Below are 24,672 nucleotides of genomic sequence, written 5' to 3'. Positions count from 1 at the left end.
ATGTTGCTGTACTTGGACGACCTGTTATTGGTGACAGGATCTCCAGAGCTCCTGTTACACCACTTGGACCTGACCATTGCACTGCTGCAACGGCACGGCTGGCTAATCAACTGGCAGAAGTCCACTCTAATCCCGTCTCGGAGGATTCTGCATCTTGGAGCCTTATTGGACTCGGGACAGCAAAGGATCTTCGTGACGGAGGACAAGATCTCTGCTTTACAGTCAAGGGTGCGCAGTTGTCTGCACAGCCGCCGGGTGTCCTTACACTCGGCGATGAGGTTACTGGGCTCCATGGTGTCGGTGTTCGACATGGTGGAATACGCCCTGTTTCACTCCAGACCTCTGCAGCACCTGATCCTGTCCAAGTGGAACGGGCTGCCTCAGTCTCTGAAGTTCCAGACGATTGTGCTCACCCCGGAGGTTCGCCTGTCCCTTGCGTGGTGGTTAAAGACGACCCACCTCAACAAGGGACGTCCGTTCTGGGTTCCAAATTGGGTCCTGTTGACAACGGACGCCAGTCTTCGGGGCTGGGGAGCAGTTTCGGGTCCACACTTGTTCCAGGGCAGGTGGACGCCGACAGAAGCGGAGCTTCCAATAAATATCTTGGAACTCCGTGCGGTCTTCAATGCTCTCCTGCAGGCACAGCGGTTTCTCCAGGGTCACCCGGTGCAGGTCCAGTCGGACAATGCTACCACCGTGGCCTACATAAACAGGCAAGGAGGAACTCGCAGTCGGGCGGCTCTCGTAGAGGTCTCTCGGATCCTGGTTTGGGCGGAGCGCAATCTTCCGGCCATATCAGCGGTCTTCATCCCGGGAGTGCTAAATTGGCAGGCGGACTTTCTAAGTCGCCAGGACGTTCATCCAGGGGAATGGTCCCTGCACCCGGATGTTTTTCAACTACTGGTGGACAGGTGGGGTCTTTCAGAAATCGACCTCATGGCGTCCCGGCACAACAACAAGTTGCTGGTGTACGGGTCTCGCACAAGAGACGAAGGGGCGTCTCTGGTGGATGCTCTGTCCGTCCGGTGGACGTTCAGGTTCGCATACCTGTTCCCTCCGGTCTCCCTTCTTCCACGGGTAATCCGGAAATTCAAACAGGAAGGAGGGATGCTCCTGTTGATAGCTCCCGCGTGGCCCAGACGGCACTGGTTCTCAGACCTTCAGGGTCTGTCCGTGGACAGTCCTCTGCGGTTGCCGCTACGACCGGACATTCTGTCTCAGGGTCCTTGTCTTCACCCGGACCTGACTCGGCTGTCTTTGGCGGCGTGGCTGTTGAGACGGCCATGCTGAGGTCCCGGGGGTTTTCCAGCTCTGTGGTGCGTACCATGTTACGAGCTCGGAAACCGTCTTCCGCGAGGATATACCATCGCGTGTGGCATACGTTCTTCCAGTGGTGTCGACCGATAGGTTATGCACCGTGGGAGTTTCGTCTGTCTCGGATTCTCGCCTTCCTGCAAGCGGGACTAGATCATGGGCTTCGCCTTGCTTCTTTGAAGGTACAGGTTTCGGCCCTATCTGTCTGGTTTCACCGTAGGATTGCTACAATCCCGGATGTGCGCACCTTTATGCAAGGTGTTCTCCGTATTCAGCCGCCCTTTGTTCCACCTATGGCGCCTTGGGATTTGGCTGTGGTCCTGAGGGCTCTCCAAGGACCGCCGTTTGAACCACTGGGCTCAGTGGATATTAAATGGCTAACAGCTAAGACTGTTTTCCTTCTGGCCGTTGCTTCGGCCAGACGTGTTTCTGAGTTAGGGGCTCTTTCTTGTAGACCCCCTTTCTTGGTTTTTCATGGGAACAGGGCAGTGCTCCGCACTCGGCCCGAGTTTCTTCCCAAAGTTGTTTCCCAGTTTCATGTTAACGAGGAAATAGTTGTTCCGGCCTTTAACTCACCGGGTCTTTCCGTGGGTGAGGCCTCTTTGGATGTTGTGCGGGCCTTAAGGACTTATGTTGACCGCACTTCTTCGTTTAGGAAGTCGGACGCTTTGTTTGTCCTCTATGGCTTCCGTAAAAAGGGTTGGCCTGCTTCAAAGCAAACTTTGGCAGCCTGGATCCGTATGGCTATTTCTGAAGCTTATCTTCATGAAGGCCTACCGGTCCCTCCTTCTCTGAAGGCTCATTCCACTAGGTCTCTGGGTCCTTCGTGGGCAGCTCGACGTGGTGCCTCGGCAGTTCAGATCTGCAAGGCTGCTACGTGGTCTTCTGTCCATACCTTCGTGAGGTATTACAGGTTTGACACCTTCGCCTCTCAGGATGCTTCCTTCGGGCAGCGGATTCTCCTTTCTGCACAGGAGCGTCCCCACCCTTAAAGGATACTGCTTTGGGACATCCCCAAGGTATCCTGTGGATACCCTATGGACCCTGAAGTAGAAAATATGAGATATGGTAAGAACTTACCCTTGTTATCTCTATTTCTACGAAGTCCATAGGGTTCCACAGGACTCCCGCCCTGTCGCACCTGTGCTGCAGATGGGCTTTGCTCTGGTCACCGGTTTTCCGTCTCCCTCTGGTGAGAATGTGATTCTTGTATGTGTCCAGATCTTTGTTCTCTCTCTTCCTTCTCCTCCTCCGGCCTATGGCTTGGTAACTAACTGAGGTGCCTTGGCCCGGGGGCGGGGTATAGGAGGGGGACCTAGTGCATCCTGGGAGGCTGAAAGCTTAACTCTTTGGTGCCCTGCGACTGACGTCACACCTATACCCCAAGGTATCCTGTGGAACCCTATGGACTTCGTAGAAATAGAGATAACAAGGGTAAGTTCTTACCATATCTCATATTTTATATGGCGTCGCAAAGGGACGAGGGCCATGCTCGTGAGAGCTTACATTCTAAAGGGGAGGGATAGACAGACAGGGGCGACACAGATGGGGTAGAAAGTGAGGAAGGAGCAAGGAGCAGTGGGTTAGGATATATGCTGCGGAATGTGTGTGTTTAAGATAACCTGATGTTATGTCAAAATTAAGTTCTTCATTATTCTATCTCTATGACAGAAAATAGATTTTGTTTATGTGTTATTTATTTGAGAGATGTACAAAATAAAGCTGTAGCACTTTAATTTTTTGTGTGTTGCATTTTAGCATCTAAATACATCCTTCGAAAAATGCAGCTATTATGGGACTGTCCTGCCATTCTATATATTTTTAACTTGGTGTTGGAACCAAATACCTGTATTTCATATTTCTTTGTCAAGATTACAGTAACATTTTGCTCTTATAGTCATGCTTGAAGGTGAAATAGAATTAATGTCTATTAATGCAACCATTCAAACTGATATTTAAGGCAATGTTATAGACTTAACTTTAAAAATTGCAAATGCGAAACACTGGTTATTGTTCCTGTTTGGGAATGAAAAACATTTCCCTAAAGTTAAAAGTCAAGTAAATCTGAATAATGAAATTACTTTGAGATTCCAGTAAGAAAGAACGCATTTTTCTTTGTTAGTATGCATATACCATATCTTGTCAGTCTATTAAACATAAAAGGGAGCAATTCCTAAATTGCAAGATGGCAGAAGGTAGAGCTTTATACCCAGCTAGATAATGGGGGTACACATTTTAATATTCTACATTTGTGTTTGTTTCAAGTGGTCCCTAAAACCCTGAACTTTGTTAGTTTGGTATTATTATTATTATTATTGTCCTTTATTTATATGGCGCCACAAGTGTTCCGCAGCGCCTTACATATTACATAGAATTAATAGGTGAACAAGAAACAAGTAACTTACAGTACATTACAGTGCAGGACAAGGACACAACTTATATACATTGCTGAAAGAGTGATTAAAGCACTCACAATAAGCTGCCAGGAGTTGGCAGTCACGTGTTAGGTGCCCTAATGGGGAGTAGAGAGTAGAAGAAAATGTAAACAGAAGCACATGAGGGAAGAGGTCCCTGCTCATGAGAGCTTACATTCTAAGGGGGAGGGGCAGGCAAACAGGCGTGACACAGAAGGGGAAGATAGGAAGGAAAGAGCATGAGGTGGGTTAGGATGAGTGCTGGAAGGCCTTGATGAAGTAGTATCATACCTGCATTTTAAAAGCAGCATTTTATAGGTCAGTAAAAAGCAGCAGATATCACCTGCTAATAATGAAATAAATACTGAGCGCTATGTGTATGACTAATAGTAATGTGGCACCTGTGAAAAATAAAAATTGGTTAAAACAATTTTGTTTATAGCTCCTTTTGGAGAATTTTGGTGGATCTCTTCGTGGAGTGGACTAGCATTTCCGCCCGCAAAAGTGGATGTGAACTGTCTCTCCCTACCTTACCCTTCCTGAGACCAACCGCTCCGTCTCCTCCACGTGCGGCGGTTCCGGATGTGGTGATGGTTGGGGAGTCGGAGAGCTGAAGCCTGGCCTTGGCTGTAGCTCTCTGTAGTCTCGTGGCATCTGGCCGCGATCGGCCGCTGGAGATGACGTCACTCGAGACAAAACGGGCGGCGTGTGCAGCTGACTGTAGATAAATAGTCCAAGGAAAGTCCACGATCTCCACCTGTTACCTCCAACGCGTTTCGTGCGCTTGCGCACTTTATCAAGGATGGTATATAATCCACCAGTGGTGGTTTAAATAGCAAAAAAACTTTATTTAGAAACCGGAACTTACTCCAGGAAGTGGGTTAAAAAGGCGGTAGCCATGTGCTTTTCCTCCATATTTTTGGATGGAAAAGCAATTAAGGTGCCACATATAAAATTGTATAAAATTTGTAAAGATAATGTAAAATTTAAAATAAGTATATAAAATGTTAATTACATGTGTAAGATCAAATGTATAAATAAACTCAAATCTATATGAACGCATTTAATTCAATGTCTATATTTAATCCACATGGATATAAAGTCTTTAATTCATAAATCCATCTTGTTTCTGCTTTTTTTAAATTGTTGACCACATTTCCTCCTCTCCACTTACGCTGGATTTTCTGAATAATTGTGAATTTAAGTCCTTCTGGATTTTTTTCATGAACTTCTAGGAAATGGTTAGAGACGCTATGGGTCACCAATCCTCTTTTTATATTGTACACATGTTCTGCAAGTCTGGTTCTTGCTTTTCTCTTCGTTTGGCCCACATATTGCAGGCCGCACGGACACTCCAGAAGATAAATTACATCCTCACTGTCACAAGTTGTGAAATCTTTATTTGTGTATACTTTTCCAGTAATATTGGATCTAAATTCTTTTAAAGGTTTTGTAGATGTTATTTTTGAATTTCTACATGCTGGACATTTAAGGCAACAATGATGTCCTTTGTTTCCCAATGGATGGTGCTCTTCTAAAGGAATAAAACTTCTTACCAACTCTTGTTTTATATTCTTTGCTCTTCTATAAACCACACAGGGTTTTTCAGGAATTATAGAATTCAGGTCTGTGTCCAATTTCAAGATATGCCAATGTTTGTTCAATATTGTTTCAATTGTTTTATTATTACTGTTAAACTGCGTTATGAACAATAAATTCATTTCTTCATTCTCATTTTTTTGTTTATACGTAATAAACAAACAAAAAAATGAGAATGAAGAAATTAATTTATTGTTCATAACGCAGTTAGAAGAGCACCATCCATTGGGAAACAAAGAACATCATTGTTGCCTTAAATGTCCAGCATGTAGAAATTCAAAAATAACATCTACAAAACCTTTAAAAGAATTTAGATCCAATATTACTGGAAAAGTATACACAAATAAAGATTTCACAACTTGTGACAGTGAGGAAGTAATTTATCTTCTGGAGTGTCCGTGCGGCCTGCAATATGTGGGCCAAACGAAGAGAAAAGCAAGAACCAGACTTGCAGAACATGTGTACAATATAAAAAGAGGATTGGTGACCCATAGCGTCTCTAACCATTTCCTAGAAGTTCATGAAAAAAATCCAGAAGGACTTAAATTCACAATTATTCAGAAAATCCAGCGTAATTGGAGAGGAGGAAATGTGGTCAACAATTTAAAAAAAGCAGAAACAAGATGGATTTATGAATTAAAGACTTTATATCCATGTGGATTAAATATAGACATTGAATTAAATGCGTTCATATAGATTTGAGTTTATTTATACATTTGATCTTAAACATGTAATTAACATTTTATATACTTATTTTAAATTTTACATTATCTTTACAAATTTTATACAATTTTATATGTGGCACCTTAATTAATTTTCCATCCAAAAATATGGAGGAAAAGCACATGGCTACCGCCTTTTTAACCCACTTCCTGGAGAAAGTTCCGGTTTCTAAATAAAGTTTTTTTGCTATTTAAACCACCATTGGTGGATTATATACCATCCTTGATAAAGTGCGCAAGCGCACGAAACGCGTTGGGGGTAACAGGTGGAGATCGTGGACTTTCCTTGAACTATTTATCTACAGTCATCTGCACACGCCGCCCGTTTTGTCTCGAGTGACGTCATCTCCAGCGGCCGATCGCGGCCAGACGCCACGAGACTACAGAGAGCTACAGCCAAGGCCAGGCTTCAGCTCTCCGACTCCCCAACCATCACCACATCCGGAACCGCCGCACGTGGAGGAGACGGAGCGGTTGGTCTCAGGAAGGGTAAGGTAGGGAGAGACAGTTCACATCCACTTTTGCGGGCGGAAATGCTAGTCCACTCCACGAAGAGATCCACCAAAATTCTCCAAAAGGAGCTATAAACAAAATTGTTTTAACCAATTTTTATTTTTCACAGGTGCCACATTACTATTAGTCATACACATAGCGCTCAGTATTTATTTAATTATTCTTGCCATTTCTAATTGAGCCGCTGAAAGCATCAGAGCGCGGTGGTACATTTATTTCTTTACAATCACCTGCTAATACTAAAGACTAGGGGGGGTATTTATCAAAGCATAGAGGGAGATAAAGCACTCAGCTCCCTACTGTCATTTTTCAATCAACTTGCAAAATGAGAGTTAGAAGCTGATAAGTTAGTGCTTTATATCTCTCCACTTTATTGCTCTATACCCCCCTATGTCATCTGCTTTTTAGCACATTAGCTGTTTCCGAAGCAACTCATGCACATTACATGTAGTGTTACTGCCTATCAGATAGGAGTGCCACTGTCTGTATTGTGACAGGAGGCATCCCGATAGCCGCCATTACATACCGATTCTGATAGGAGAGCTGCTGAAATCCAGCACCATTGTGTGTCCTGGCACACACAAGAAGAAAAGCTCTGACTTATTAAATCTGCAGTTCTGTGCAATACACTTTCCATTAAGCTCTACATAATAATAAAGGGCATTCTACTTTCATATTTTAAATATGTCAACAACATTCTTTTTTTTTTTTTTTAATAGAGATTACCACCTGTCCTATCTCTCTCTGCGTACCAGTATCGGTCTATGGACAGCTTTCTTTTGTTTAATACTGGTAGCTACAGATGCAAGCAGCTTGGTCTGTTACATCACTCGTTTTACAGAAGAAGCATTTGCTGCTCTCATCTGTATTATCTTTATCTATGAATCGCTGGAGAAACTATACCATCTGGGAGAAAAATATGCCTTCAATATGCACAATGATGTTGACTTGTTGACAAAATACTCGTAAGTATAATTACATACAGTATATAAGCACACCACTCCTAGCCATGCAGAGAAACTTGTCTTATTTTATTCTTAGATGTGTTTTCCATAGATGCCCTTTACTTGTTTCCTTAGCCTGTCTGACCTGAGTAAGCACTTGCAGCAATAGGACAAAAGCTCTGTTTTGATAATATCCTCACACAGCTTGTTGGTTCTGTAAAGGTTTATTCTTATTTCTTTGGTCCCTTTTCATGCTTTTTAAAATTGTTATCACTATATGACCACCTGCATTCCTGTGCAACTTGAGAAGTATTAATTTCAAGCATAATTGCAGAGATCAGGGAGTGCCACATAGACACCACAAAGTGCAAAAGGGTTTTTTAGGTTTTTGTTATGCAGCAATCACACAAACTAAATATAGCTGGAGCTGTCTTTTTTCTTTTTTAAAGTACTCAGTAGAACAATGATCAGTTTTTAAAGGGAAACTGGGTCTATAATTGAAATCAGTCCTATACCTAAGAGTATCCTCTGAATATAAGTATGTGCAAAATTTACCATGGATTACAGTAATACTGTACACTTGTAATAGTTCCTGTACCATAACTAAGCTTTAAATGACAGCATATATATGACCAGTAATTTTATGCATGGTAAGTGGAGAAAACACATTGAGTAAACCTCAATTTACTATGAGATTAATTCATCAATTGAAAAATATAAGGTTATTACAAATTACCTAGGGACTCAGTAGGTGATTCAGACCCGCTCGCTAGGATGCGATCGCTCGTAGCTGGTCGATATCTGCAATCTGCACGGGAAGCGATCGCTCGCTGCGCATAAACAGTCCAGCAGAGTGAGTGACAGGAGAGGCCGTTTGTGGGTGGTGATGGCTGCAGACTACTAGAAACGGGGGAGTGGAGGTGCTAACGCAGGCGTGCCTGGGTGTCTCAACGCCGTTTCAGAGGCGTGCATAATTAAAAGGCAGCATCATAGAACACATCACTTGGTTGTATTTCACACTGAAGTTATCGCAGTGCTTGCGGCAGGTTATAGTCAACCTCAAGCGCTGCGATCGCATCTGATGATACTTGATGTACCAATGGTTTCATGCACTTCCAGAAGATGACGTGCGCAAGTGGCCGTCTCATGAGTGGCTGGTGGGCGTCTGCATACACAAAGTGATCGCACACCAAGACGTAGTGGGCGTGCTAATGCCTTGCCGTGCGATCGCTTGCCTTGCTGGATGTGCGCTGGATTTGCATACGCAGGATGCGAATGAACGCATCTAGCGAGTGGGTCTGAATGAGCTCCACAGTGACCAAATCATTTATATGTTAAAGTAGTGAGTGCATAATGAATAAAATACACAAGTTTCTACTTGCAGAAAAAGAAGTGACTTTTACAGTATGTAAGAATCTTCATGGCCAGGTGTATTTTGTACTAAAAGTTACATTCCATTGTGTAATACGTACAATAAAAAAAAATATTTTGAGCCCAATAAGATCTCTGCTCTTCCAATAGAGGGATATATATATATATAACTAAACTTGTTTTTTGTAATATATAATATAGAGTGTGTGTTCATATTTCAGTGTTACAATGACTACTCTCTGTTGTTACTATTCAGGTGCATTTGTATAGAGCCAGTCATCCCCAGCAACGAAACTCTCTCAATGTGGCAGGAAAATAATATCACTGCCAGTGAAGTACCATGGAATAATCTCACAGTCTCTGTAAGTCCGTCATCAGTATTGTGTGTGTTTCTTGTTTTGTGATGATAAATCACATAGAAGTCTGTATTTCCTTTCAACCTTGGAATGAATATCTGTGTGTGCCAGAGCTACAGGTCTTCTCATTGCCATTGCTTCCCAATTTTCCCTTTGTTGCAAATAAAGCAATGTAAAAAAATAATAATAAAATATATATACATATATATGATGTCTCTTTCTGTTCTGCGTTCCTGATGGAATGCTGATTGTTTGCACATGGTCAGGTCAGTATAAATAGAGGGGCCTGTGAGACAACACTGTGTATGCCTTGCCTGCATGCTGTTCCCACTGCGATGTTGCTGTCTTGAAAAAGATTCAAATTAGAATCAAAAAGTTGATATTGATATCTGGCTTTGGTATGACTTTTTGAACTTTAGTAAATCACCCACCACTCACGCCAATGTCACTGTGTGCCTGTGCACAGACTGCTATATAGCCTATCCTATTCACCCACCGCTCACACCAATGTCACTGTGTGCCTGTGCACAGACTGCTATGTAGCCTATCCTATTCACCCACCACTCACACCAATGTCACTGTGTGCCCTGTGCACAGACTGTTATGTAGCCTATCCTATTCACCCACCACTCACACCAATGTCACTGTGTGCCCTGTGCACAGACTGCTATGTAGCCTATCCTATTCACCCACCACTCACCCCAATGTCACTGTGTGCCCTGTGCACAGACTTATGAAGCCTATGCTATTCACCCACCACTCACACCAATGTCACTGTGTGTCCTGTGCAGAGACTGCTATGTAGCCTATCCTATTCACCCACCACTCACACCAATGTTACTGTGTGTCCTGTGCAGACACTGCTATGTAGCCTATCCTATTCACCCACCACTCACACCAATGTCACTGTGTGCCCTGTGCACAGACTGCTATGTAGCCTATCCTATTCACCCACCACTCACACCAATGTCACTGTGTGCCCTGTGCACAGACTGTTATGTAGCCTATCCTATTCACCCACCACTCACACCAATTGCACTGTGTGCCCTCTGCACAGACTGCTATGTAGCCTATCCTATTCACCCACCACTCACACCAATTGCACTGTGTGCCCTCTGCACAGACTGCTATGTAGCCTATCCTATTCACCGACCACTCACACCAATTGCACTGTGTGCCCTCTGCACAGACTGCTATGTAGCCTATCCTATTCACCCACCACTCACACCAATGTCACTGTGTATCCTGTGCACAGACTGCTATGTAGCCTATCCTATTCACCCACCACTCACACCAATGTCACTGTGTGCCCTGTGCACAGACTGTTATGTAGCCTATCCTATTCCCCCACCACTCACACCAATGTCACTGTGTGCCCCTGTGCACAAACTGCTATGTAGCCTATCCTATTCACCCACCACTCACACCAATGTCACTGTGTGCCTGTGCACAGACTGCTATGTAGCCTATCCTATTCAAGTGAATAAGGGCACAAAGCACTTCTTCCCCCACTCCTTACCGGGCTGACGCATGGTGCCACACCTATGTCTTGCATTGATGATGTAATTAAATCGAGTTGAAACAGAGTGCAGGTTATTTCTAGGAGTTTGCACTACAAAATGATGCCGCTTTCATGAAAATCTGTTCAGTGGTTTTTGCGGCAACTTGGAACAAACAGACACAACATTCTTAATAAGCTGTTAGTGTGAGTGTATTTTGTAACTGCAATTATTACATTGTTTTAGTAGAGCAGTGTTTCTCTGCTCCAATACTTACCTTTGCTTCCTTGATCTTGGGTGTCACCTGATTGCGGTATCCCCCTGTGAGCTTCCCTTTGGGATGAATGGAAAGCTCATGGAGGAGGACACCTTGGTGAAGCTGCTCACTGACATACCTACAGGGTAATGTAATTGTGGCATTAATAAGGATTAGTGATGTGTGTTCAGATTCATGCATTTGTTATCCCTCCAGGAATGTTTTGCACATCATGGTTCATTTGAGGGTCAAGCTTGTGGTCATCATGGTCCTTACATACCTGACGTTTTCTTCTGGTCAGTCATCTTATTCTTTACAACATTCTTCCTCTCCGCCTTCCTCAAACAGTTCAAAACAAAGAATTATTTTCCAACCAAGGTAAAAATTAACTCCATGTCTACTAAAATGTTATAATTAAAATAAATGTGGAAACTTATGTTTGATTAGTTTTAACACATGCAGCTTTATGGTAACGTAAGCATCTCTACTGATTTGGGAGATTTATTTGATATATTTTACTTTTCTGCTTCATATTTGTAATATCAGGAAAAAACAGTCAGCTGAAGTCACTACTTTTGCCTTAAATAAATTATGACCCAATAAAATCACCTACCCCCCGCACGTTTAATTGTTATCTGTGCTTGAGTTGTATCTGCTGCTTTGTAGTTGTAATGGCTGTTTGACTCTATGTAACCTTTCCTTATCACCACCACTGTCCCAAAATGGACAGCACAGGCTTGCAACTTGATGCAAAAAATACAAAATACCCCATAAAATCATATAATAAATGTAATTTACCAAAATTTACTAAATAGTTCAGCATAATCAAAAAAGTAAAAACAGAAATGCCAAAATCGCACAAGCAATCTAGCCAGTAATTGGGTTCTTGCTGACATTTGTTCTTAGCTAGTTTTCCTTATGGAAATTTTGCACATATTATTTAAAGAGTGTTTCTTCCCTAGTCTTGTGTGCATTCATCTATGTATACGTAATCATATAGTTACAGCTTTATAACTCGCTTGTGTTTCTTTAGGTGCGTTCTACAATCAGCGATTTTGCGATCTTCCTGACAATAGTCATTATGGTAGTCATTGACTATCTTGTGGGCATTCCTTCCCCAAAGCTCCATGTTCCACAGAAGTTTGAGGTGAGAAAGCAGAATTTTATATCTTGCTGAAAACACCATTTTGCAAATATATTTAATGTATATATAAAAGTGGTTCCTTGCACAATCAGTCTTGTATGTTATACATCAATATACATTTTCATTTTTCATAGCCCACTCTGAAAGACAGAGGATGGTTCATGGATCCTCTGGGGCCCAATCCTTGGTGGACATTACTAGCTGCAGGCATCCCAGCATTGCTTTGCACCATTCTTATCTTCATGGATCAGCAGATCACCGCTGTCATCATTAACCGGAAAGAACACAAGTTGAAGGTATTACTATGTTTTACTAACAAATTAAATGCAGTAATCTCTGTATAATGTGATTTAAACATCTATATAATCTGATATTTAGCACAACCAGCACTGGGCTCAGCCATGCCGGTCCTGGTTTTGGAAATACAGGGATCAAAAAGTGTAGGGGTCCCTTCTATTATCCATAACCAACACCGGACTCTTTCTAGCAGGGGAGTAATGCCACAGCCAGGGGAACCCTTTCATAGGATCCCCCGGCCAAAGCATTACCCTTGACCGCTAGTCAGCCCAGGCCGGGGATCCCTGGGGAGCTGGGAACCCCCCCAATAAAGGAGCCCCCCTCTCCAGCGCACCCCAGGCCTAAGCTGATTGCCCGAGGCTATCCCCGACACCCCGGAAGCGGTGGGTACTGGGTTGATTGTGTAGTGTGGTGTATAAAATAGAAGAGATAATATTGTCTTTTGCAATAGAACTACAGGTCCCAGCAAGCCTCCCCGCATGCTGGTACGTGGAGAACCACAAGTACCAGCATGCGGGGCAGTATGAGCCTACTGATACCTGTAGTTCCACTGCAAAATAAATATTAAAAGAAACACAGGACACACACACACCGTGACAGTAAAATTTTATTACACATACAGATGTGTCCTGCTCCCGAGGGATCCCTTACCTGGGCTGACTAGTGGTAAGGGGTAATGGTTTGGCCGGGACCGACCCGGCTGAGCCCAGTGCTGGTTGTACTAAATAGAGGGTTCCCCTATGTCTTTTATCCCCTGTATTTTGACAACCGGGATTGGCTTTGAGACGCTCGGTGCTCGTTGTGCTAAATACAGGGGACCCTTCAGTCACTTGTCCCCTGTATTTAGCAAAACCAATACTGGGTCTCAAAAGCTCAGGGCTGGTTGTGCTTTGGGAAGGGTGGCCACGCCATTTTTAATTTTTACACTTGTATTGATTTTTTAATGTTTTTTATCACAGCTGATCTGTGCGTGCATCTGTGTCTTGATGCATGCATCACGTATCTCCCTGATCCGTGCATGCAGCATTGTGCGGATCCGAACGACATATCGTTCAGGAATAAACACTGAACGATATGCCGCCAGATCGTATACGAGATCGGCAGATCTTACCTTAAAGCAGGCAAGATCTGACGACACGATGTACGACTTGCGGGTACGCGCATCAGCATAATTGTGTAGTCAAATAACAAGCATGTGGGGTTAGTATATAGATGCAGTCATCGGTGATGGTGTGTGTGTTCTTACTGATGAAACCTCACTGAATTATGATATATGGCATAATGGGCCTTATTCAGAGAGGGATGCAAATAGCTTCTCAGCTGCGATCCCGTACACAGCGCGGTTGCGAAAAATATTCAAATGTCGCAGCCTCCTAGCTTTGTATTAAGACGCCCACTGACTGCTTCTCAAGTCTGCCGCTTGCGTACGGAGATACAACCACAGGAAGCACATTGGTCAGTAATTGACCTTCTGAGAAACCCTATGGTCACGTAGAATGAACGTGGGAACTGAGACGCCAGAGCCATTTTTCCTACGTACGAGATCACAATCGCAGTCTGCAACACGCCCCCAGAACATTTGTGACACGCCTGCGCTTGAGCTGCCACTCCCCCGTTACCTCCCACAAACACTCCCTGACTGTCAATCACACTCGCTGCAACCAATGGTATTGAGACTTGACACATGCGTAGTGCGACTCATATGCACACGCAGACCACTGATAATTGGTCTACTGGCAAAGCATCGGCATTGCGTCCTCTGAATCAGGCATAATGTAGTTTACTTTAAACTATAAGGAAATTATAAATCAATGATGATATTAATAACCATATAAATGTGACCTTTATCCTGAAACAAAGTATAGGAAACCTTTACACTAGTAAGCTGAGCTAAACAATGTGTCTAATGTTATCTATCATAATAAATAATTTTTAAATGCTGTAAGGTTGACTTGAATGAACAGGTAGCTGGCATTATGATTGCTAATCTGTTCATTTGGCTTGAAACCATTTTTAACGCATGTCTGTAGCGCTGGTGACTATATATCCTCTTACTTTAATTGGCTGATAATCTAGGAATTGGACACTGTAGAAACAGAAATATAAATCAGTTATTATATGCTGTGCTTGGCTTTACAGAAAGGGTGCGGCTACCATCTGGACTTGTTCATGGTCTCCATCATGCTGGGGATATGTTCCATCATGGGGTTGCCATGGTTTGTAGCTGCTACTGTTCTATCCATCAGCCATGTTAACAGCTTAAAACTGGAATCTGAATGCTCTGCTCCAGGAGAGCAGCCAAAATTCCTGGGCATCAGAGAGCAGCGAGTGACCGGTCTCCTGATCTTTGTGTTGATGGGACTCTCTGTATTTATGACCTCAGTACTGAAGGTAAGGTGACAAGCACATCTATTGATAGCTGTATATGCAGTTGGATATGTTGGATCCTTATATTCACACATTCCTTTCTGTAGCTATTGTTTGCACGCTAGCCTTGTTTTTCTTTGCATACTTCTATGTATGAACATAATATATGATACCTTATAGCTGCCAGAATAGAGGGCAAATCAATACATACATGAAAGCTTTCACATTTGAAGCATGAGGGTTCTATTATTATGACAACAACAGAGATGGATCATATTGTGTTTTAGTAAACGTTCACCTTTCATCTAAGTTCTGTTGCTTTTATCTCTGAACCCATTATATCTTCCCAAAGTCCTTTTGGTCTAGTATAGTGTTTCCCAACTCCAGTCCGCGGAAACCCCTAACAGTGCATGTTTTACAGATCTCCTCAGTATCACAAGTAAAATAATTAACACCATCTCTAGATCTTTTGAAACATGTCAGCCAGTAATGTGCACTTCCTAGGATATCTGGCAATATGCACTGTAAGGGGTTCCTGGGGGCTGGAGTTGGGTAACACTGGTCTAGTAGAAGGAGACAGGTGCAAATTAATTGGAAGCATGGCCATAGCAGGGCTCTAAAGGAGAGGCAGGCACAACTTCTAGTTTTCTCATTGTCTGTGGTGGTGGACAAGTTACCACTATCAACTTCTAGCTAGCATTTAATGAATAAATAAATAATTATAAATAATAAAGATAGAGAGAAGCTGATTGGTTGCTATGGGCAATTTCTCCACTCCTTAGAACAGTGGTTCCCAAAGTGTGCGCCGCAGCACCCTAGGGCTCTGTGGCGCTGTCACCAGGTTGTCGCAGCCGGAGGAAAGCTGCTGTCATCTCAGCAGGCCTGGCCAAAACGTTAGTCGCAATCTACCTGTAGCTCGCAGAGCTCCCATTGGTAGATCGCGATCAACTTTCCTTCAGAAAGTGGATCGCTGGCCTCTGAAGCTGTCAGAGGCTAAAGAAGCCTCTGATCGCTTCAGCGTTCCCAGTGATGCAGTGTGCGGGGGCGCGGGTGACGCCGTGACGTCACCCGTGCACCCATGCAATGCATCACTGGGAACTTGTGAGCATCCTGCGCGCCTGCTGGATCCAGCTTGAAACAGTCAACGCAGCGGCAGCGGGAGATACAGCAGGAGGAGCGGTCCCCAGCGCGAACTTCATGCAGGTAAGTTCTACACAGGGGTGTGGGGGCTACTAGTGGGGACACTGTCTAAGAGGCACTGCTACAAGGGGTACTGCATAATGCGCTCAACTACAGGGGCATTGCATAATGGGCAGTACTACAGGGAACGTTACATAAGGAGCACTACTACAGGGGGCATTGCATAACGGGCACTACTACAGGGGGCATTGCAATAGGTGACACTCCTACAGGGGGCATTGCATCATGGGCAGTACTACAGGAAATTTGGCTTAAGGGTGCCTTGAAAAAATGAAGGAGACCCTAAGGGTGCCTTCAACTGAAAAAGTTTGGGAACCACTGCCTTAGAAGGCTTGATACATTTACCAATATATCTAGTATATGCACTGCTTTTTATAAGTTACAGGTGGGAAAATACAGTTTTTGCGGATAGAGTGCCTTTTTATGAACAAATTCGTACTAACCAAGACTCTTCCAAGTTTTAGTTTCCTTCTTTCTGCCAGTATTACTAAATAATGTCCATCTCATTTCAGTTTATTCCAATGCCAGTACTGTATGGTGTATTTTTGTACATGGGAGCGTCTTCTCTGAAGGGTATCCAGGTAAGTGCTAATTTTAAAGTTCATATGTTGAGTAGAGTATTTTCTATAATGTCAAGAGGCTGTATTATGTATGGTTATATATAAGTGTAAAAAATGTTTTTTGGGGGTAGTTTTTTTTTTTTGTCTTTTTTTCCAAGGAAGGCATATTTCAGCCTGCAAAGCAGCGTTGCACTATTTTATTATATCCTAGTGAAAAGCTGGGTACACATCTATACGATCCTATAGCAGATGATCGGGCCGATGTTTGTATTGGTGTGTATACAGGAGCATTAGCTGATAAACCGCTTATAACGCTCATGCAACGGTAGGTATCAGGAGGTCGCATCTTTTGTGCTGTTTAATATTTCTCGGCCCGACCTCTTGATCGCCTAAAAGTACATACACACTGAGCAGGTTGGGTATGAAATCCCGGCACTGTGGATGCCTGCTGTCAAAAGACAGACAGCGGCGTCCCGATGCTGAGAATCCCGAAAGGGGAGAGGTAAGTACCCTAACCTTCCCTCCTTAACCTCTAACCCTAATTCTCCTGTTGTGCAGCCTATCCCTAACCCTCCACACCCCGCACCCTAACCCTCCCTGTTAGTGCCTAAACCTAACCCCCCCCCTCTTAGTGCCTAAACCTAACTCCCCCCACAGTGGTGCCTAACCCCCCCTCTCCGTAGCCTAAACCTAACCTCCCCCCTCCCGTAGCCTAACCCTAAACCCCCCAGGGGTGCCTAAACCTAACCCTCCCTCACCCGCGGCTAAGACCTATGGGCTACTGCTTTACTTACCATCGGCATGCTGGCTGTCGGAATCCCGGCGTCGGCATCTCCCCTCTTGTCGGGATAAGGCGCCGGTGTCTTGTCCCCGGTTCATAATTCCAGCGCTGGGATTTTGTCAGCCGGCATTTTAACTATATCCCCACTGAGTTATGTCTAGCAGTGTGTACGGAGCTGCAGGCTAATGCTGGGGACACACTGCTAGGCTGACCGGGAGCTTTTAAGCTTTTAACCTTCCAGTGTGTACCCAGCTTAAGAGTAGTTGTTATGAGTGTAAAAAGAACTAATAAATTGTAATTTAAATATTTGGACAATATTGTACATCAGAAGACAGTATAATTACTGTCAAAAGCTTGATCAATAATACATGTAATATGATTTGGATTATATTAATAAATATAGAATGTAAACCCATCATTCAAAGCGAAAGCTGCAGCTGGTGCAGGAACAAATGACAGTTAAGTGTTTGCTTAGTAGGGTTAATGGGCAATTAAATATTTTCTTTTGTAAGATTAGTATGACCTTGTCAGTATAACAATTGGGCATGCAGTTTCATTTTTTTTATGTTTCATACCAAATCCATATTAAGCTGTGACTTTGCATTGTGTTTCCCAATTACCACATATTGATGTACTATTTTATTAGATCTTTATTTAATCTGGCAAAAAAAATATTTTTCTTTTTTTTTTCTATTTTATTCTTTATATTTTATATATTATATGATATTATATTCTTTATATACAATACATATTTTTATATACAATATAATCTCATCTATTCCACACACCCACAAAACACCCAGTGCAACATCTAAGTCCAACATCAGTGGCAGAATAGTGCTAGTTCAGACGAAACCCTGTTTATGCTCATCAGAGAGCATAATGGGTACTCTTGAAAATGGAGCGGCCCCTAATTTTGCCATTGGACCCAACAATTAAGTGTTCTGCCCATGTTTACAATCCTCTGTATATTACATTGTGTACATGCATGTATTCTGTTTATCGGAAATGTCTATTTTTTCTTTCCACCAACTGTTTGCAGTTTTTTGACCGTATCAAGTTGTTTGGAATGCCAGCCAAGCATCAGCCAGACCTGATCTACCTACGTTATGTCCCACTGTGGAAGGTCCACGTGTTTACTGTCATACAGCTCACCTGCCTTGTCCTTTTATGGGTAATCAAAGTCTCTGCAGCTGCTGTTGTGTTCCCTATGATGGTAAATATTTGTGTTCAACCGTTACTATAATTATTTTCAGCAAAGGCAAACCAGGTGACAGTAAAATAAATCATATTGTAAATTTCCTGTTTCAAAATTGTATTTATTTGTTAACCACTTATAGCGGGTGGGGTATTAATGGGGTGGAAATGTAAAACAAATATCTAAACTGTCAGAACCCGGCATCATACAAGTGCAAGATGGTTTTCATCAGTGTTTCCCATACTCGGTCTTCAGGACCCCACGCAGTTCACTATTTCCTGGTCACCCAGCAGGAACACAGGTGTATTCATTACTCACTGACACATTTTAAATTAATTATTTCACTTGTGGTCCTGTGAGGAGACCTGGAGACTGTTTGGGGTCCTGAGGACCGAGTTTGAGAACCTATGGTTTTCATGATGCAAACAAGATCCATTTATAGAAGTGATTCAACATTCTATTAACAACATCAAATCAAGTCATTTTTCTGCTGTAAAATAAATCTGAAAACCTTAATTTGCAAGTAAAACTGATTACATTTATTCTATCACAAAGACCTACAACAAAGATGTTTCATAAACCAGAATTATAAATATATATGCAATATAATGGGCACTGGAGTATTTTAATGAATACAATCCATATTTCCACTAGGAAAGCTGTGAATTGATAGACCTAGAATCCCTATAAATAGACATGGCATTTGCTCCACTCTCTAGAAATGGGGCTCAGAATAATGTTTCTAGCACTATTCATTTTGTGGCCTCCACAGTTCTAAATTTCCCCCTTCTTTTCAGGTCCTCGCGCTGGTCTTTATCCGCAAACTTTTAGACTTCTGTTTTACCAAACGTGAGCTAAGCTGGCTGGATGACCTTATGCCTGAAAGTAAGAAAAAGAAAGTAGACGACATGAAGAAAAAAGAGAAAGAGGTAGGCTTTAACCTGATTTGTTTCATGAAGACTATTACATTGTAAGATATATACACAGTATGTTAGAAATAAAATATTAGATTTCCTGTGGAATTGTTAGATCTACCTTTGTATGATGATATCCTTTGTACTATGCTACCTATATACTTTGCACTAGCTATGCACATTGTGGTAGGGTTTTGCAAAGGAGTGAATTGGCTTTTGACCTTACTCTCCCTCTCTCCTTTACAAAACGAGAAGATTGAAGATGACTCGACAGAGGTATGTAATATGGAAGCCCATATGTGGGGGAGGATTGCAGGATCTTTCTGCTGCTTATATAGTAGTTAGATTCTGCTATATTTTATTATAATCAAGATTATTTTTTTCTTACAAGAACAGTCTTAATTGACATGAACTCTGTGCACAATAAGTAAAGTTTCTCCAGTGATACTTGGACATGATGCCTGTTGCTTTCCTGCATACATTATACCTGTCTTTCTGCACACTTCACCTGGCATTGGCTTGTCCTTTGCATTTTTGTATCAACTTCCAAAGCCTTAGAAGTTGCCATATGGAATCATATGTGATTCTCTATCCAGCAGCATAACCATTATTTTGTTTCTTACAAACATTTTTTTTAAATCTATATTTAAGTATAAATTCATTAACAGCAAACAATAATTTATTTTATAATTATGTGCGTAAGTATTGGCAAGAAAAAAAAATCAATGCAAATAAAAATAAGAAAAAGTAGAGGGTAGACTCCCTCCATAGCGTAACATGCTTCTAAAAGTATCCAGCACTGCAACAGTCACAAGTGAAATGGTTGACAACATTGGCTACTTTGGATTTTATCAGCCAACAAGAGTATGGTAAATTAGGCATTTGTGGCGATTACTGTATTCTGCAAGATGAGAGTGAAACGCGTTGGTGATTGAAGAAACTAGTGAACTAATGGCTGAATTCAGTTTGGTCACATATCTGTTAATTTACCAATTGGTTTGAGTGTCCAATTTACCCCATGTGTGACAGATATTATTTATGTATAAATAACATATATATGTCCACATTTTACAGATCTATTTAATCTCTGTATTTGTCCCCTAAATGTAATGTTACTCAGTTGAAGAACCTACCTGTCTTAGTTGCTGCATTTATGTGGTTACAGTAATAGCTGCCTGCACGAGAAGCTATCACCCTCAGCCAGACAGTATCCAAACACTAAACCTCATTGTTGCAGCATGTATAGAACTTTGCCAGGTTGCGGTAGGACTCTATGGTCCCAACAACCATAAGAAACGAATACTTTCTTTTATTGAATAACATAATTTTTTTTTTTAAATGTTAAAGTTGGACAACTACTTTAATAGTTTAGTTGCAATACGTTAGTTGTAATATAGAATGCTTCAATTATATGGTTGATTCTTTGTATGTTAGAAGTTAATAACCAGCTAAGTATGTTTGACCTCATTTCTATATCCCTGGATTCTATGTAAATAATGACATTTTGTTGAGCATGCTGTTTTCTTTAATATGAAGTACTTTAAAGTTTAAAACATGTCAAAACTAGTACTCTTGTACAAGCAGCAACAATATTAGAGTAATGCAAAAAGCAGCTTAGCTAATGTCCATAGTACCACTGATTTTAATTACAATCTATAACTTCTCTCTTTTACTAGGAATAAAATAAAGACAAGTGTGCTAATAGCTCATGTCCTTGGTTTTCAGGAAGCTGAACGAATGCTCCAGGCAGAGGATAGTGAAAACGTAGAGCTGGCGTATGAAGGCAGGAATCTCCTCCAGATTCCAGTAAAAAGCTTGAAATACAGGTAATGAGTTTTGTTTGTGAGGGGAATTGTTTCACAGGTGTTCAGTTGCACACAGAAGCATGTGAACATGAAACAGGTTTATGTAATCGTGAGAGGCTACCTTTTTTTTTAATATATATATATTGTTTTGTTTGCATATGCTGCTCACCTGATATCATTATTATTATAATCCTTTAATTATATGGTGCCACAAGGGGTCTGCATGTGTTGTGAAGGGGATGGGGAGCCAGTGTAGGACCTGGTGAAGATGAGAGGCAGAAGCATTATGTTTGGAGAGAAAGATGAGCTGGGCAGTAGCATTGAGAACAGATTGGAGTGGAGAGAGGCAGTAGTCAGGGAGCCAGATAATACGGGAGGTTACAGTATGACCAGTGAGTGGAAGAGGGTCTTCATTGCCTCCAGAGGGAGAACGGGTCTGATCATGGAGATAGCAGCTAAACCAGGAAAGGGACTGAATGTGTGGTTTGAAGTAGAGAGCGGAGTTGAGAATAACTAATACTGTTGATTGTCAGCGGGATAGAAGAGATGATGACCTTTTATCGATGGAAAAGGAAATCAAGGGAGATGATGGGACTCGGGCGGGTGGGATGATGAACAGCTCAGTCTTTAATTTAAGTTTAAGGCAACTCTGGGACATCCAGGAGGAAATACACGTGTGTTGGCAAAACTATCCCGCTGTATATGCAATGCTTCCCAGCTTGAAAAAAGGTGATTAACCTGCATCAACCATGCCTGAACATAGGCTATCTATATACTGTATGTTGTGGCTTTTGAATGTATCCATCTGCATGTAATCCTGTCCTATATATTTTAATCACTGAACATGACCGGTCACCAGGTCTTCTGATATTCTCTTAGGCTGGCCTCCTCCAGCCTAGGCAATAGGAAAGATGTGAGGTGCATCAGCAGCCAGCCTGGGAGTGACTATCCAACTCTCCTTCCAGGACCAGCTTCCTGATTTCTCTATGCTCACTATACCACATGGCTGTGCTGCAGTGCAGGCTGGAGTAAACCATAGTATAAATGCAGAAGCTGAATAAAATGATCCTAACTTGTTTGTTGGGGAAGTGTGGCTTTTAATGTGCTAACTACATGCCTATGTGTGAGAGAACATCACAGGGCTTGGTGACAGGAATAGCTTCAGACTAACTCCATCTTGGTAAAATTATATATAAATAAAATACCCTAAACGTAATTTAGCTACTGGAGGTGGACGAATGGTTTGACTGTTTTAAAATTGCATTAATGACATTAATACTTATGCAGAACAAACTACTAACCTCAACCCATGTTTTACTCTTTAGCGTTGATCCATCCGTTGTAAACATATCAGATGAGATGGCAAAAACAGCGCAGTGGAAGGCTCTGTCAATGCACCCCGAAAATGCCAAAGTAACCAGGGCTAACCTGAGGTAGTTATCACCATGTTATTCATTATCTACTGTCCCCTCTGGGTAATGCAGCTAGTGCTATGCATAGAAGCTGCTTCAGTAGTGAAAGTCTCCAGCTGTATATACAGGCTCCATGCTTCTTATATACAATATGCTTAGCGCGTCTCCAATACTTAAAGAATATAGCATTGACCGATCATTTACCATACTACCCTGCTTGTAGCTCACGCCGCCTCAGTGACTGCATCATGACTTGCATTTTCTCTGTACTTCCCAGCATTCAATATATTTTTATGATGTACAGAGGGATATACATAGAAATGGTGTAATGCTGCCTTTGTCACTCTATACACTTGTCACTCTATACACACAATGTGCCTGATTCTGAGTCACGTGTAACTCTGTAGAAGTCTAATGCAAATCTCTGCCTATATTCTTAGTTGCATGGATCTCTGACTGCACCGTCCTCAGACTTCTATATAGGGCAGCCGTTGTCATTATTACCCAGTGGTAGGTGCAAGAGATACAGTACAACTGAAAGAGGAGTCCGCTCAGCATACACACGACTCAGAATGTAGTGTAACCCTGGCTACATGACCAGGAGACATTTCTCTTACTGCAAACTCCTGGGTGACACACAGTGTAATATAGAAAAGAAAAGAATATTCTCAAGCGCACCTAAGGGGAAATGATGAATAGTTTCTCAGAGCAAAAATGTTTCTGAGTCAAATTATAGTGCTATTAAGTCAATGTGTGGTGTTATTACACCATTAAGTTGATCACAGTCATATATTCATATTAAAATTTAAAACACATAAATGGATGAGTACCATAAAAGAGCTTTAAAGCAAGGCGCACTGTTGAACATATAGGGGTATTATACGCATCTGACGGTAAAAATTTGCACGAAAAGGCACTCGCGCTACTGACTCATGCCAGCATGGTGCAACTAGAAGGGATGTTTAACGTGCAAGGACGCTAGATTTATGAGGACACATCTGTATGTCTTTTTCTTTAATATATTCCAGTTTTTTTACACATAGAGGTTAAGCTTTCCCTATATATCATAGAATATTTTGGCATATACTGTACTGATATATCATACTGTCCTCTAGATTTATCTCTGGGATCATTTTCTATATACCATTCCAAAAGTAAATAAAACTTATGCTGGGCATACACTGCCAGATAAAATGCCTGTCAGACATTTTATCTGGTAGCCTGTAACCCTGCAGATATCACAGGCATACACTGTGAGATAGCTCACAGTGTATTGGCCCCGATATCTGCGCTTTGTCCCCAGGAAGGAGACATTTACCCATTCCTTCGCTGTGATTTAGTAGTTTAGTAGTTTTTGCCTCATTTCTCAATAAGAAAAACTATGCTGATACTTTAAGGCATCATGATTCAAGAAAGTTTGGGAACCACTGTGTTAAGTTAATCATAAGACTGATGGGACATCTCTATTTTTATGACATCACTCCTCGTGTGTTAAATGTTTTTATTACATTGCTGGAAATGGCTTATAGGTTAATTTTGACACAATAAGATCAGGTAGATATTAAAGTTATCCTATATGTATCTTTTTCATCCCCACCAGCTCATCTATATAATATGCGAGAAAGTGTGTCTGTCTGTTTGTCCTTTATAGAGTTTTGGACCAAATTTGCCAGGCTGGTGTAGTTTGACCAGGATTAGGTTTTTGCCTAGGTTTGAACTTTGTCAGGGCTACACACTCTCACATAATCCCTACAAATTGGGACACTTACATTACACAGGTCCTGGGACTGGCTCCAGTGAAAATTGGCAGTCTGTCAAAATCCTGTGTGAAAGCTAGAAATTCTTTTAATCTCACAGGCTGAGCAAACATTATGACTCATGCAAGTTCATATTAAATCCAGAGTTAGTCCTTTTTAAAGTGACCATATATATTAGTTAGCCCTCAGTGTTTGCTTGCAAGGGCATAACTAGAACTTTGAGGGCCACATAGCAAGATCTTAATAGGG

At 42.0% G+C, this 24,672-nt stretch overlaps 1 protein-coding gene across 6 annotated transcripts in view; it reads left to right on the top strand.

Moving 5' to 3' along the window:
- The window catches only part of SLC4A7 (solute carrier family 4 member 7), a 175,977-nt gene that overhangs the window by 144,859 nt on the left and 6,446 nt on the right, over nt 1–24,672 (top strand). For 4 of the 6 annotated variants that reach the window (XM_088462749.1, XM_088462747.1, XM_088462751.1 and 1 more), the window contains 11 exons: nt 7,282–7,527; nt 9,134–9,239; nt 11,205–11,366; nt 12,022–12,135; nt 12,267–12,428; nt 14,569–14,820; nt 16,509–16,577; nt 18,380–18,553; nt 19,333–19,464; nt 21,175–21,275; nt 22,580–22,687. In XM_088462749.1, the coding sequence (XP_088318875.1) occupies nt 7,282–7,527; nt 9,134–9,239; nt 11,205–11,366; nt 12,022–12,135; nt 12,267–12,428; nt 14,569–14,820; nt 16,509–16,577; nt 18,380–18,553; nt 19,333–19,464; nt 21,175–21,275; nt 22,580–22,687 (1,626 nt within the window). The remainder of the gene's footprint in view (nt 1–7,281; nt 7,528–9,133; nt 9,240–11,204; nt 11,367–12,021; nt 12,136–12,266; nt 12,429–14,568; nt 14,821–16,508; nt 16,578–18,379; nt 18,554–19,332; nt 19,465–21,174; nt 21,276–22,579; nt 22,688–24,672) is intronic. The other 2 variants (XM_088462750.1, XM_088462752.1) reach the window with 1 other exon arrangement.

The sequence above is a fragment of the Taudactylus pleione genome, unplaced genomic scaffold, assembly GCF_031769625.1.
Source record: "Taudactylus pleione unplaced genomic scaffold, aTauple2 ptg000053l, whole genome shotgun sequence".
Taxonomy (NCBI): Eukaryota; Metazoa; Chordata; class Amphibia; order Anura; family Myobatrachidae; genus Taudactylus; species Taudactylus pleione.
Note: the sequence above shows the minus strand (reverse complement) of the source record. Positions and strands in the feature narration are given on the sequence as shown.